We start from the raw sequence: 13,902 nt of genomic DNA, 5'->3' as shown, positions 1-13,902 counted from the left end.
TCACCAACCTTACCATATGAACACCCTCATATTTCGATCTGTGTCTCATAAATCCCTGTTGGTACCTCTAAACAAGCTTGGTAGCAATGATGAACCCGCTGTACACAAGATGATCATCAGCATCGGCCGTCTTAACAAATCCAATTGACATGCGAATGAATACCATACTCACTCCCATCCTTTCGCTCCTACCGTCTGTACCGCGCTGCTCAGGACTGTCTTCCCACCATCAGCTTCTATCCAGTCGTACAGTGCTCTTAAGCCTTGGACCTCGATGGTAGAGTCGAGTTTGGAGTCTGGGTGGATCCTGGGAACAATGTGTGGCGTGAGTGGTACATCCCCGGTGGAGTATGGTGGAGCGGTAAAGCAGAGAGGGTATAGACATGACATGACATGACAACGGGGGAATAGGATGGGTAGGAGAAAGATGCCACGGCTGACAATATCATGAAAGGAACGATGCACTAATGAAATGCAAGAAAAGAGACGCAACTCACCTCCCAACCCTAATAGCATTATCAACCACCACAACCCCGCCCTTCCTCAAAACCCTCAAACATTCCACGAAATACTCCAAACTTTGATCCTTATTCGCATCGATAAATACCAAATCATAAGGTCCTTCCTCGGGTATCTTCAGCTTCTTCAATGTTCCTAGGGCTTTACCAACGTGTATGCGCGGGAAGGGGAATAGGTCAGAGGCGAGGAAGTTCTCTTGTGCGATTTTTGCGTGGAGCGGGGAGAGCTCGAGGGTATCTATTTGTCCGTGGGGAGGGAGGGACTTGGAGAGGAAGGATGTGGAGTAGCTTTGGTGATGGGTTAGCTAGGTCAGGAATGACGGTTTAGGTATGGAAGGATAGATAGGCAAATAATCATGCTCGTTGCTCTACCAGATGATGTATCACTCACCCACCAAGCGTACCTATCTCCAACACCCTCTCAGCCCCCATACTCTTCACCAACACACTCAACATCTGACCCTGCAGAGGCGAGACCTGTATCTCGGGCAAGCCATCCTCCCTTGCTCTGGTCAGTCCCTCTTCTAAGGTCGGGTCGGCGCCGTACTCTGGATGTAGGATCTTGGAGGCGAGGTACGAGTCGACATGAGCCGGGTTAGGTTCTTGTTCTATCTCTGTTTTGGGAGGTGAGTCAGCACCTGCTTAGATGAGGTATGGGATTATAGTATGATTGTCATGAATACATGAAGTATGGGATAAATCGAAACGACATACCTTCGCTTTCCGTTGGTGTTCCTGGACTGTATCTGACTGCCGATATACTGAACCTCCTAGTCTGCATCATGCCTGGGAACCTCAGGTTCTGTCGCAATGAGACACTGCTACTGCACGCTCTAATATGCCCGGAAGGACACCTGAGCATCTTCGGAGTTGCCAAGAGTGATCTTGCGAATGACATGTTGAGAGACTTGACTGCGAGATATGAATGCTACTTTGAGGCGTGGATGCTTAAAAAGCGCTGTTCAAGTAACCCAGAGAAGAGGAGACAGTCTCGGTAGGTGTTGCTTTATATATGCGTTGCGTCGAGTGATCCCGTATGAGTATTCATATCACTTGATGTGAGAACACAACCCAATGCTCACTCGACTAGACTAAACTAAACTCGATTGATGACGTTATGCGATAGGAACATGAACATGCACCAACAACGACTTTCGGCTAATCTCTTAATCTTGATTCCTTATCTCGTGTTACCTTCTTCCGTCGGTAATCAGGTGTGTATATACTGGATTATCCAGGTGGGCCATCTTCAGCATGGTGGGACTTGCAGCTATCGACATGACATGACATGAGATGACATAACATGGATGATGTGACTTATACTATACACTGACTATACTAGATCATTACTTGTCATTATAAGTGAAGGGAATCGTTCAAATGCTGGGTTATATACAATGTTCCTATGAGAATGTCCCATATCTCTCTCAACTATGCTCTCCTGATTTCGACCATAGGCCTATTGTCCAGGCATACCATTTCTGAGATTACCATACTCTAAACCACCCATCACCCATCAGCACTCTTTACTCTCTTCAATGATCAGAACATCGTAGAACAAACCACTCACTGCTCTTGGGATAGTCCAACTCATTCTTCCTTTGCTCCAATTGACCAAGCTCGCTGGTAACGATCCTGACCAAGCTCTTACCAGTGCTGGCGTTCTTGTCCGCATCAAGCTCCCACCACATCGCACCACCCAGTCCTTCGGAATTGATATATCTCGCTTTTTGTCGGACGATCTCGGGGGTGTCGTAGCTGATCAATAGCCGTTTTTGGCTGGGTAAAATAACAGATAGTGAGCATACATACTTGCCAGCCAAGCATCGCACTCAAGAATAGAAATCGACGAAAGAAAGCACCACTCACTGGTCATAACTGTAAGAAGCGCCAATACGGGGATCATTGATTACTTCGGCACCAGCTTGAGGGAGATCTTTGTAATCCCACATTCCGGCTTCCCAAGAGCCTTCACCAACGCCTATTTGAAGGAGGAAGCTTGTCAGTCCAGAGCCAATAATGGAGGGATTTTTCGATAATATTGGGTGACTGGGCTGACATGAGCAAAAGCGACATACCGTTGAAAGGAAGTCCGATGCCATCAGTATGAGCGAAAGCTCGGCCGTAGAGGGGCATACCTATAATGTTGTTAGTCAGCTGATAGGTTTGGAACTACGCTAACGTATCAGCTTACCAATGACAAGTTTACTCTTGTCGATACCTTGAAGATTATAAAACCTCACAGCCTTGTCGACCGAGTTCGCCTCGGGATTGTCGGCATAAAGAGCAGATTGGTGACCTGAGACTTGGTCCCATGAACCAGCGAACTGCGAGCCCATGTCAGCTTGTATCATACGTCAAAGAGGGGAATTTAGCTGATTGAACCCACATCGTATGCCTAAAAATGGTACAGTATGGAGATCAGCACTTTGGTTCTGGCAGGTTTGCTAGGCGTACTCAGACTCACCATCAAGTTCCAAAAGTCCAAGGCCTACATTGAAAAGTTCAGTCAGTCAGTCAACATTACATTGTATCTCCATCACTCAATGATGATAACACTCACCACATCCATATCCTTGGCTCTGAGAATCTTCATGTTCTGCATACCACAAGGAGCAGCGACGGTGAGCTCGTATTGAGTAGCTGGTTGATGGTTATCTTGAGCAAGTTTGACCAAACCTTGTCGGACTTCCGTTACGAGCGAGAGGTAAGCTTCAGCCTCGGCAGAAGTCGAGGGGAATTCGTAGTCGATCTGAGGTGGATCCCAAGCATTCAGCTCAAACAGACTATAGAAGGAGGGTAGATTGAAGAGGAGACGATATAGCTTACGTCGAGACTGTTATTTAAATGCGGTTTGTCAGCTACTTATTATATCGGTGCTTGTGAGATAGCTCACCCATCAATACCGAGATCTTCAACAAGCTTCACAGCGGTCTCAACGAACTTCTTTCTCCAAGTGTGATGAACAATGTTGACAAAGTTCTAAGGTTTCAATCTGTCAGCTTTGAATAAGTTCGCTTTTGTGAAGCAAGGGTCAAGACGCCTACAGGAGAATAGGTCCATCCACCAATGGAGAGCAAGACTTTGAGGTTTCTGCGATGACAACTTCTGTCAGCTGACCTCGATTTCCTCACAAAGGAGCGAGCCTTGACAGCTCACCTATTTTTCTTTTTCAACAAGTAGATGGCCTTGAAACACCCATAAAGGTTCGTTCCGGGTTCGTCCCATCGATCGCCATCGAAGTGGATCTGTGGGTTAGGGTGTCAGCCATTGAGTGGCAGGATCATCAGAGCTGAAAGAGTGCATCGCGCAAGGATAACAAAACGGAAGAGAGGGGCATAGAAGAACTGTCGTCAAAGGAATGACGATGTGGCTCGGTGCAGGCATGAAGCGATAAATTAGAAAAGTAAGTGTGAAGAAGGCCCAGACCCACCTCCACATCAGCCCAACTATCACTCAAGTAAACTTCCCCCGATTCCTTATTGACATTCGCAAATGCGTAATTGATATGCGTCAAATCTTGAACAGGGATCTGTTGAGGGAAGTACTTCCTACCATATATACCCCTATCCAAAGGAGATAATACGAAGTTCAGCCTCAGATCTTTCGTAGCTGGTAGATTTAGGAAGACGGCTGACCAGTTTACCTGAGTGGGTGGGGTCAGTGGACAGGAGGGTATTAGCCATGTTCTCGACACTATCTTCAATTGAGATAAGAAGGACGGTGCGAGGGTATAAGAGATGGATGAGACTCACAAAATACCCTACGACCCTCTTCCCACCTCGTACATCCCCATGCCCACCATGTCCAACCTCATGACTACTCCCCCCTTGCTCGACTCCCCCACCCGACTTGTTTCCAAAATGCTTATCAATGAAATTACCTAAACCCATAACGTAAAGAGCCAAAGCTATGATACCTAGAGCTACGGAGAGTAATAAAGGTTTGGGAATGGGTTTGAAACGATTGTATTTAACTCTGTGTTGTTGTTGATCGATAGCCTTGTGGGATTGAGATGATGATTTGGAAGACATAAGGCTATTTGAAGAGTATATATAGGAGATCAGAGGGAGGCTGAGGAAGGGAAAGAGAAGAGGGGAAACAGAAGGAAAGGGGAAAACGTTTATCAGGTTTAAAAGCTGTGGAAAGGGAGAAGGGGTGTCTTCTCATCGACGTAATCGTATAATGGATGGAATGTGGGAAAGGAAGTGTGGGGCACCAAGCACCAAGCACCAAGCACCAAGCGGTCTTTCCTTGGATTGAGTGGAGTGACGTAAGATCTGACCACGTGTAAACCACATTCCAAAGCTGAAACTGTGGTATGTACCCACCACTGTACCCGTTTTGATCCCTTGGCTTTTTTCTTCCTTCGGGGGCCGTCAGATCCACTACATACTCACACGAGCATCGTGACGACTTGAAGTGGGGTGGGATGAACGGGATCATTGATATAGCGATGCATCTACCTATATGTACGGTGAATGACAAATCCAAAGCGGTGCTACAACCGAGTACGCACCTGGCATACCGCTGTTGAATGAGACATGTAGATCACCTCGTGTGGTAGATATTTACGTTACCACCAGAAAAAATCAAAGAGCAACGCGTCTGCATGTACTGTCCATCCAATGTAATGTACGGGGTGGGACCTTTTTTGGACCCTGATCACCACTAACCATCCGTCCTTTTGATCCGCAATAATCGTAAACAAAACATCGACCATCCGCTCAAGGTCGTATTTTTAGAAAGACCATGTTCATCTATCCTTCATCCTCCTTCCACCGTCAGAATTTGTATATATACCAGTAGATCGAAGAAGGAAGGACGTCTAGAATACCCCCACAACCACCACTTGACTCAGGCTCATACCTCCCCAGCCAAACCTCAGAGACAAGCCCAGTCTCAGTATCACATAATTTGCATCCGACATTCCACATCTTCTCCAAATTATACATCACAGCTGTACGCTATACATCTTACAGCATATCTCTGTCCGGTACACCTGCTCGACTCAAAATTTCCCGAAGGACCGTCAAAATGTCACCCCTCACGACGTCGCTGCTCATCCTCTCGGCCCTCCTCATCTCACCGTTACACTCGTCTGCCGACACACTCTCATCGATCACATCAAATTATGGCTTGACGGATAATTTCGATTTCACTTTCCCGGACGAAACGATGAATAGTGCGGATGCGAATACGTGGATAGATGGGAAATGGAGTCTGTACTATAAAAAGGGCGTGGACTGGGGGAACTCGAACATGTGAGTGTACACATCTGGCAGAAATATGCATGTACATTCGAATGTACTACATTCCTTCATCCATATACCAGGTCATAGTAAGAGAAGATAAGCACATTTGTGATGCCAATGCTAATGTCTCATCCTCGAAGAGTATTCTCCCCCGACCCCTCAACATCCACATCAACCCTCGTCCGCCGCCAAGAGTCCTCCACTTCCTCCACCACACGAACCAGAACCAGAACCTTATCAGCATCCACCTCCTCAGCCACCTCCTCCACCACCACCTCAGTCTCCTCGCCCGCCTCCACGGCTTTGAACGGTCAACCGCCTGCGCTGCGAATAGAATACCCTCAGGGATCGTACAGTAAGAAGACGGGTGGGACCCAATTCTACGCTAATCCCCTCACATCGAGTAATGCAAAGGTTGCCTCTGGATCGGGGAACTCAACGACGACGGGGCAGTATGAAAGGATGTTGTTGAGTTATGATGTTTGGTTCCCTACTGGATATGCGTGAGTTCAGTCTTACCATGAATGTGGTGGTTGGATAATAGCATAAGAAGTGAAAGAGAGGTGGCTGGGATATCAAATAAGTTCTTCACCGCCTTCACCTTGCTATACATCAGATGCCTTCTCGCCCCATTTGCTGAAATGGATCGTACATAAGCTGACAATGTCTTTTTCCCAAACATAGCTGGAACCAAGGTGGTAAATTACCTGGGCTCCGTGGAGGACCGGATCCAAGAGGTTGTTCAGGAGGTAACGAAACGGACGGTACGGGATGCTTCAGTACTAGGTTGATGTGGAGATCGGGCGGTGCAGCAGAGGGTGAGTGGAGTCCTTTGGAATCTGGATCTAATCATGCTCCCTATCCAATAACAACCATTGTCATATTGGTCGATCGTTCTCTTCACTCCCTTGCACCCAAGCCACTTTCTCAAAATGTTGCGACAGAAGATTGATCTGACTGTTTGAAATACACCTAGTCTACGCGTACATCCCGACAACCCAGAAGAACTTCTGCTCCCAATCCCAAGTCACATGTAATTCAGACTACGGTACCTCCCTGGCCAGAGGTTCTTTCTCATTCGTGACCGGACAATGGCAGACCGTTCGATTATTAGTGGTATTAAATGAAGTCGGTACTGCAAATGGTATAGTAGAGTAAGTCAGCTCCTCCCTCGTTATCCTCCAGCACATCTCTTCCTGCCTCATTACCCTATCAGATTTTTACTGGGTCAAAGCTAATCCCAATCACAGACTATGGTACAACGGCATCCAAGCTCTAAAGTTTACCAACCTAGTCCTCCGAACATCTACGAACCTCAATTCCGTCGGCGGGATGTTCTTCTCAACGTTTTTTGGAGGGGACGACTCAAGCTGGGCGACACCCACAGACCAATTCGTATATTTCAGGAATATACAGATGTACGCTGGGGCGGGGGCTAGTAATCTCACGGGAGATAAGGCTACGGTTAAATCTGATGGGTATCTCAGTACAAAAATGAGCGGATGGGGGATGTTGGGTGGGTTGATCATGGGAGTGATGGGGTTATGGGTTTTATAGATTTATAGATTTGACATCAACAGACAAAGGGGAGATGGGGAATGGACATTGGTTTTGGTTTGAATTTTGATTTCTTGCTTGTTTGCTTGGGATGGTTATGTACGTTAGGATTAGGTGGATGTGTTAGTGTGATGCACGTTTGTACTTTCTTAGGAATCGTTAACTTGTTAATCAGTGATTGCACGAGTAAGTTATACTTCAAAGCGCAGACAGGTCCAGGCCAGCGCTAAAGTAATAGTTGCGTTGTCAATCATCACTAGATATGTTAGACAGTATTGACCCGGCAGATGACCCGGCAGATATGACAAACGGTGTGCTCGTAGTGATCCAAACCAACATCCAACATGAAGCATGTTCATCTTGCATTCCCCATATAACATCTATAAGCTGTAAGCCCTAAGCGAAACACCTTTCCCCTCTAGAAACGGATAAAGACGTATTATAACAGGCGTTAAATTGAGTTATTCTTTCCAGACGCCATTAAACTGATCGCCCTTGGTATTGTTGTGTGAGAGCGCAATTATGGTTTAAGTCTGGATTAATGTGTGAAGAAGGGAAACAAACAGAAGATAGCGACGGTCGAAATTCTTATATACCAGTCAGCCTACCAGGTGTTCGAGGTAATGATGGAGAGGTGATAAGCACGTGCCTTTCATGGGTGAGTATGCCACATCAGACTAACCATCCTAGGGAAGGTGTATTCTAGTGAGTGGAAAGGCAGTTTCGCCACATCTATGACTCTCGGTGTTTCGATAATCCCGTCAAAATCCCTTTGGCCTTGCTTGATAGAAAATTATCTGCATACCACCGTACCACCGTACCACCGTTTGGTGGATTTGGTGCTGTGGTGCATACGACCATTGCAATCCTCGATATCATCAAAACATCTTTGCATATCCTTATCCAGCTTCTCCTCTCCTTCTTCCATCCCTCAAGTCATACCCGTGAGTGTACATGTTGCAGTAAGATTCAAGGAGAGTCGCTGATCTAGTGAAATCGTTCGACTATCCCCTCTCATCAATACCAACATTATAAACCACATATCAACGATATCAAATACCACACAATCCACCCATCTCTTCGTTCACTTTCTATCTCACTCAAATCGCTGGTATCATTCTATTGTGGATCTGCTGGATATCTTGAATACTCATTTGGATAAATTAGAAAACCAACAAAATCAGTCAAAATGGCCGACGTTGAGATGTCTTCCGCTCCTGTAGCTCGATCTAGTGGGTATTGGTTTTATCTGTGGATGGGGGTCATGATATTTGGAAGGAGAATGGGGAGTACAAGGTCACATGAGGATAATCAAGGGATGTGAGGCTGTGTCGAGGATATGATACCGAATTGGGATGGATGAAGGTCATCAACAGGACGGGGATGGAACAAACGATGGTTTTATGGAGAATCATCGTGCTGACCATGAATCAACGCTGTTTTCAGACCTCCGATACGGTGCCAACAAGGGACGACCCACCACCGTCATCCCCAAGACCGTCAAGCCTTCCCACAAGAAGGGTGTTAAGACGTGAGTTAACCATTCTGTACATGATTATCTCACCCAACCCGTCTCAAACATCTTCTCGACGACCACCATGCCGTCATCCTGAGCCGAGGCTGATATCTTGCTTGTGGTCGTTCGTAGCGAGAAGAAGACCTTCGTCAAGTCTATCATCCGAGAAGTCGCTGGATTCTCACCATACGAGAAGCGAGTTATGGAATTGTTGAGAAACTCAAAGGACAAGAAGGCCAAGAAGCTCACCAAGAAGAGAGTGAGTGATGGTTTCCCCTGTACACATCTCATGGTTCATCTCCATCGTACCTCTGTCGATGTCATGCGCGATCTATGAGGTTTGGTCGATGATGTGTTTAAATATGGCATCATGCGTATTACTCTTTGCACTTGTGCTAATGCCCCTTTGCTCCACACAGCTCGGTACCCTCCTCCGATCCAAGAGAAAGATTGAAGAGCTCTCCTCAGTCATCCAAGAACAAAGACGACACGCCGGTCACTAAGCCATTCATACGTAGTTTAGTGTATTGGATGGTCTCGCTCATGCATGGGGATGATGGATATACAATTGCAGTCGTGCAGTCGCTGCTCGTTATGATGGGCATGAAATGAGTTTTGAGCATGTGGAACATGCCTTATATCGATGACTATACAATAGAAGAAGATTGTCGTGAAGAAGAGAACGCGGCCTAAGCGTTTCTCCAAGGAAGGCGGTTATCCTGAGCGATCTTCAGTTAAAATCTAATTATTGTCGAACTGATACACTCACCCGTCCACATTGGTTTGGGACAAAGACACAAACACACAAGCCTCGGTACGCGAACCCTCTCTGCGTATTGTCGCGGATTTGATCTTTTGGTTGTGCTACTGGTCACTGGTGTTCGTAATTACAGATTATTTGATTTGCTCTGATCTGCAAACTCTCTTCTTCACTTGTCGCTCTGACCGAGGAGGAAACTCGAAGAGGAAACTCAGATGCTACAAAGGAGTGAGATGCAACGATACAATCCTACTTGCTATCTGGGCCGTGCGAACCGAGCGTATAAGCTGCATCACAACATATATAAATGAGTTGTCTTGTCGATGCTATCCACTAAAGTGATGGCTTATTGTTAATAATATAAAGCATGTAAGATCCCCCTTCCAAAAGATCAGAATAAAACGTCTTCCCAAATCCTACCCAAACATCTAGAGATTCATCCACAAGACAACTACGCCCTCATCCACACATCCGCCCTCGTAGCTTTATTCTCCGCCTTCCTCCTCTCCTCCTCCCTTCCAGCAGCATCCATCGCCTCGTCCTTCGCACCATCATGTCCAGCCTCTGCTCTTGCTTTCATACCCTGCCATCCTTCCCATATACCCCCTCTGAAATGATTGCCGCGGTGTCGCCAGCCGAACTGTAATGAGCAGGGATTAGCCACTCATCTTGTATTGTCTGAAAGGGCGTGAGTTGTTCTCTCTGTAGTACAGCCCCTTCCTTGACAGCTTGCGGTCCCACTTATACTCGGCAGTTTCATGATGATATCGCGAGGCTACAATGATGACATGAACTCACCTTCACAATAGCAATTATCACTCCCAACCCCATCCCCACCCCTATCGAAGGCGCCGCGAAGAACGCCAGTCCACTTCCTATCGTACCCAATAGCCCACCGCCGATGGCAGCGACGGCCGCTCCGACAAATGCGTACTTGGCATATCGGATCAATCGACGTATCACGTATTTGATGGCGTATCTAGATAAGTAAGGTATGGTGGGTTATCAGTATTTGCAAGTCCAAACCGCCGGAGAGCAGAAAGAGAACCATCGCGAAAGTGTATCTCGTCTGTTATTCACATGCTCAGACTCACCTCGCGGTGGTCAATGCTGATCTCGTAGTCAGCGAAGCAGGTACTACAGCCGCCTGGGATCCCAAAGCCAAGTATGTAAGGTTGACTTTGGCTTTATGAAGTCTTGATGAACCCGGGTCGTCGGAAGGTGGTTGAGCTTGTGTTTGCGCCGAACTGGTTGAGGTTGAAGGTGACATCGTGAGCACAGCTGGGACTTGATCTATAATTTGAGGTGGGCGGTGAGCTGCAGCTCTCGATGTAGGTTTGATGATGGGCTGCGCAAGAGGCAGATCAGTTGTTTGATATTTTGGGAGGAGGAGATCATCTGGAATCTCGAAGTTCGAAGTTCGGTAAATTACTACCAGAATGACGTCAACAGGTAGGTAGTCACAGACTGATCGAATTCCAGCTCGACGGTCCTAGGACCAACTATTCTTCGACTGTTTGTGCATTTACAGGTCAACTCGTCTGTGAATATCCAAGTAATTAGAGATCAGAAGACGAGCATGCTGGTATGAATGGATGTTTGCTAGCTAGGCTACCAGCATGCCAGGTCATACCATTGTTGCATTCAATTTAAGCTACATGTCCATTGTTTCGCTATCACTTTTAGATACAGATTTAACTTGACTTCATCTCCTTTCCCTATTTTACTTCATCTTAGTGTTCTTATCCCCAGCAGCACCTTTCTCCTTGGCTGCTTGCTCTTGCTTATCATCCTTGTTGTCTCCTCCTTGATTATCTTTTGATTCACCTCCTTCCTTTTCTTCACCTTCATCTTTACCTTCTTCCTCATTCTTACCATCGTCCTTTTTCTCATCACCCTCCTTATCCTGCTCCTTCGCCCCACCCTTCTGTTCAGTCGCCCCCTGCTCCTCAGCCTTCTTCTTCCCCTGATCCTTCTCGCTCTCACCCGCCTGCCTATCCTTTGAACCAGATTTCATATCGCCCGGAGCGTCTTCCTTCTGCTTATTCTCCTTCTCATCCTGTTCCTTCTTCTTCTGTTCCTTCTCCTCCTTCTCCTTCTGAGCTTTCTCCTCAGCTTCCTTCTTCTCCTGTTCCTCCCTCTCTATATTCCTTAATTTCAGGTATCCCTCGCCTGAACCCTCCTCTTCCACTTGGATGGGCCCACCGACCTTGCCTTCTACTCTGTTCACCTTCGCGGTGGAAGATTGAGAGGGGTAGTTCTTCTCCTTCACCTTGTCTAATCGTTTAAGAGCGGAAGTTCGGTCGTGCGTGTGTCTCAAGTGAGGGGATTTGACATCCTCTGTGGCCCCTGCTCCGGCACCGTAGATGGAGGTACCGACGAGGGTCCCGATAATGGAGAATCCAACTATGATGGAGAGGTAGAATCGGTAGGTCGAATACCAGTATGTGGCTATGAGCGTATGAGCGAACATCAGCGATTGAAATCATCGTGATACAGCCACCGATCAACTGGGTTGTCCACATCGCAGCTCACAAGGGAGAGCGTGATAGATTGTCCTGTTAGGAAAAGAGATACCCACTCCATCCAGCGATCGTAGCTCTCTGATCCAGGAACCACATCCCCGTGAATCCAAACCACTGCGTAGCGAGCGCAAGTCCATGAGGCATAAGAAGTGTAGGCCAAGCAGCTAAGACAGGTGCGATACCGACGAACAACCTTTGATATCCCTGTACACCGCCTAATTTGGCAAATTCCATTCCCCAGTGTAATGCACCGAGGAAAGAGAGGATGATGGCTCCGTAGGTGATTTGAATGTGTTCCATTGTGTGCAGGTAGGATAGGCAGGTTGCGAGGTCTAGACCTGCTGGTGATTCGCCTCCGGCTAGAATGTCGGGAATATCAGCATTGAACTCAAGATGGTTAGAGGGGTTGATGGTTTTGTTGATAGACCCGACTCACCTGCTGCTGCCAAAGAGGCTTCTCTGGCTAAGGCAACGATCGAGAGTGAAGTACCGAGGTAGGGGATGGTACCGGCGAGACCTGACGATGCATAGAAAGCGAGAAATCAGTACTGTCCAGAAATAAGTGAAATCATGCGCCGGTTCATTCTTGACTTACCAGTGTATAAAACAGGTTTAGGTACAGAGGTGAACATCCCTTTGGTGACTGACAACTGTATTCGTGCGTTCGTTTCATCAGTCGGTATTCAGCCGTACCACCCAAGAGGTCAAGCCCAAACTCACAAAGTCATCTGTGATACTCCCATGAGAGACACCATGAGCTGATACCTCTCTCGCACCCAGCCCTTGAGCCTGAGGAGATGATCCAGCAATGAGACTCGCGAAGTCTTTGGTCATTCCTTTGAGCTAGAAGAAGAACAATCATAAGTATCAGCACTCGACGTGTCGTCTCATCAACCGAGATATGAGGACCATTGAAGCATATCTGATCGGTGGGATCGCTCAGTCTCTCCCCTTATAACGGTCTTCCCCTACAACTCAGATCTCGATTTCCTCTCATCCATATAGCAGCCCCTCGAATATCCACGCTCAGATGAATATATGTATAGAAACCACTCACCTCCTGCCTGACCCCAGGCGTAGCATTCTGATCCTCCCTATTACTATCCTTAACAGTCTTCGGGTCCGGTCCGGGACTAGGCCCCTTCCCACCAGGATGGTCCGTGGTAGCGTAGAACCTTACTCCGGAATTTCGCAATTGTGGGAAAAGCGCTTGGGCGATGGTGAGTTGGTTGGATGGATGGGGTCGGGAGAGGTTGGTGGGGAGGGGTGAAGGGCGGGGTCGGATGGGGAGGGAGAAAGCGGTTTTGCGGGAGAGGGCGAATGTCCTGTTCATTGTGTGATGTGCTGTACTTCTCTTATCCTATGTCCTATAGTCGAGAATATCAGGGAGGGGAAGAGAAATGAACTTCCAAGCGCGAGTATATAGTTGATCTTGGGTGATGTAGTCGTAGTTTTTCACCCTTCCCTTGTTTCATGTTATGATGTTATACTCGTAATGGTTGATTTTAGCGGACTACTCGTAGTAACCTCATGATCATTTTTGACGTCATATCACTCACACTTCCCGACTACGGTACGTTACCCCACATTCCTCATAGCAAGCATGGAATCGGCCGAGTTGGAAGTGACATACTATACACATGCATCATTCCATGCATATAACATTGTTATCAACATACAATTTACAAGATGCAAGGTGCGAGATACAACAGTTAATGCAAGATTCCATACAGTCACATCGTATATATCGGTTTAAGTCTGCTGCACCAGT

General features: G+C 47.1%; 6 protein-coding genes across 6 annotated transcripts; 2 read left to right on the top strand and 4 right to left on the bottom strand.

Annotated features, from left to right (window-relative positions):
- Positions 1 to 168: 168 nt before the first annotated feature.
- On the bottom strand, positions 169 to 1,416 carry I302_107492 (uncharacterized protein; the record flags this gene model as incomplete). The annotated part of the gene is made up of 4 exons (XM_019193376.1): positions 169 to 307; positions 498 to 806; positions 910 to 1,132; positions 1,233 to 1,416. 4 exons carry the CDS (start codon positions 1,414 to 1,416, stop codon positions 169 to 171), a joined length of 855 nt encoding a protein of 284 aa, XP_019044853.1.
- Positions 1,417 to 1,977: 561 nt separating this feature from the next.
- On the bottom strand, positions 1,978 to 4,552 carry I302_107491 (uncharacterized protein; the record flags this gene model as incomplete). The annotated part of the gene is made up of 14 exons (XM_019193377.1): positions 1,978 to 2,015; positions 2,089 to 2,297; positions 2,388 to 2,499; positions 2,597 to 2,656; positions 2,713 to 2,845; positions 2,908 to 2,916; positions 2,986 to 3,009; positions 3,082 to 3,270; positions 3,348 to 3,354; positions 3,415 to 3,500; positions 3,566 to 3,611; positions 3,678 to 3,766; positions 3,952 to 4,164; positions 4,274 to 4,552. 14 exons carry the CDS (start codon positions 4,550 to 4,552, stop codon positions 1,978 to 1,980), a joined length of 1,494 nt encoding a protein of 497 aa, XP_019044854.1.
- Positions 4,553 to 5,555: 1,003 nt separating this feature from the next.
- I302_107490 (uncharacterized protein) lies at positions 5,556 to 7,330 on the top strand (the record flags this gene model as incomplete). The annotated part of the gene is made up of 5 exons (XM_019193378.1): positions 5,556 to 5,782; positions 5,914 to 6,276; positions 6,458 to 6,591; positions 6,750 to 6,927; positions 7,024 to 7,330. The coding sequence occupies 5 exons, from the start codon at positions 5,556 to 5,558 to the stop codon at positions 7,328 to 7,330; spliced, it is 1,209 nt and encodes a 402-aa protein (XP_019044855.1).
- Positions 7,331 to 8,519: 1,189 nt separating this feature from the next.
- On the top strand, positions 8,520 to 9,349 carry I302_107489 (60S ribosomal protein eL36; the record flags this gene model as incomplete). The annotated part of the gene is made up of 4 exons (XM_019193379.1): positions 8,520 to 8,562; positions 8,777 to 8,861; positions 8,979 to 9,105; positions 9,266 to 9,349. 4 exons carry the CDS (start codon positions 8,520 to 8,522, stop codon positions 9,347 to 9,349), a joined length of 339 nt encoding a protein of 112 aa, XP_019044856.1.
- Positions 9,350 to 10,057: 708 nt separating this feature from the next.
- Positions 10,058 to 10,876, bottom strand: I302_107488 (uncharacterized protein; the record flags this gene model as incomplete). Its single annotated transcript, XM_019193380.1, has 3 exons — positions 10,058 to 10,246; positions 10,405 to 10,585; positions 10,701 to 10,876. The coding sequence occupies 3 exons, from the start codon at positions 10,874 to 10,876 to the stop codon at positions 10,058 to 10,060; spliced, it is 546 nt and encodes a 181-aa protein (XP_019044857.1).
- A 453-nt stretch (positions 10,877 to 11,329) lies between these two features.
- On the bottom strand, positions 11,330 to 13,464 carry I302_107487 (uncharacterized protein; the record flags this gene model as incomplete). The annotated part of the gene is made up of 6 exons (XM_019193381.1): positions 11,330 to 12,057; positions 12,188 to 12,484; positions 12,568 to 12,648; positions 12,727 to 12,781; positions 12,852 to 12,974; positions 13,189 to 13,464. The coding sequence occupies 6 exons, from the start codon at positions 13,462 to 13,464 to the stop codon at positions 11,330 to 11,332; spliced, it is 1,560 nt and encodes a 519-aa protein (XP_019044858.1).
- Positions 13,465 to 13,902: the final 438 nt, after the last annotated feature.

The sequence above is a fragment of the Kwoniella bestiolae genome, chromosome 6 (genome assembly GCF_000512585.2).
Source record: "Kwoniella bestiolae CBS 10118 chromosome 6, complete sequence".
NCBI classification, from domain to species: domain Eukaryota; kingdom Fungi; phylum Basidiomycota; class Tremellomycetes; order Tremellales; family Cryptococcaceae; genus Kwoniella; species Kwoniella bestiolae.
The sequence above is the reverse complement of the archived record's forward strand: the minus strand, read 5'-3'. Positions and strand labels throughout refer to the sequence as shown.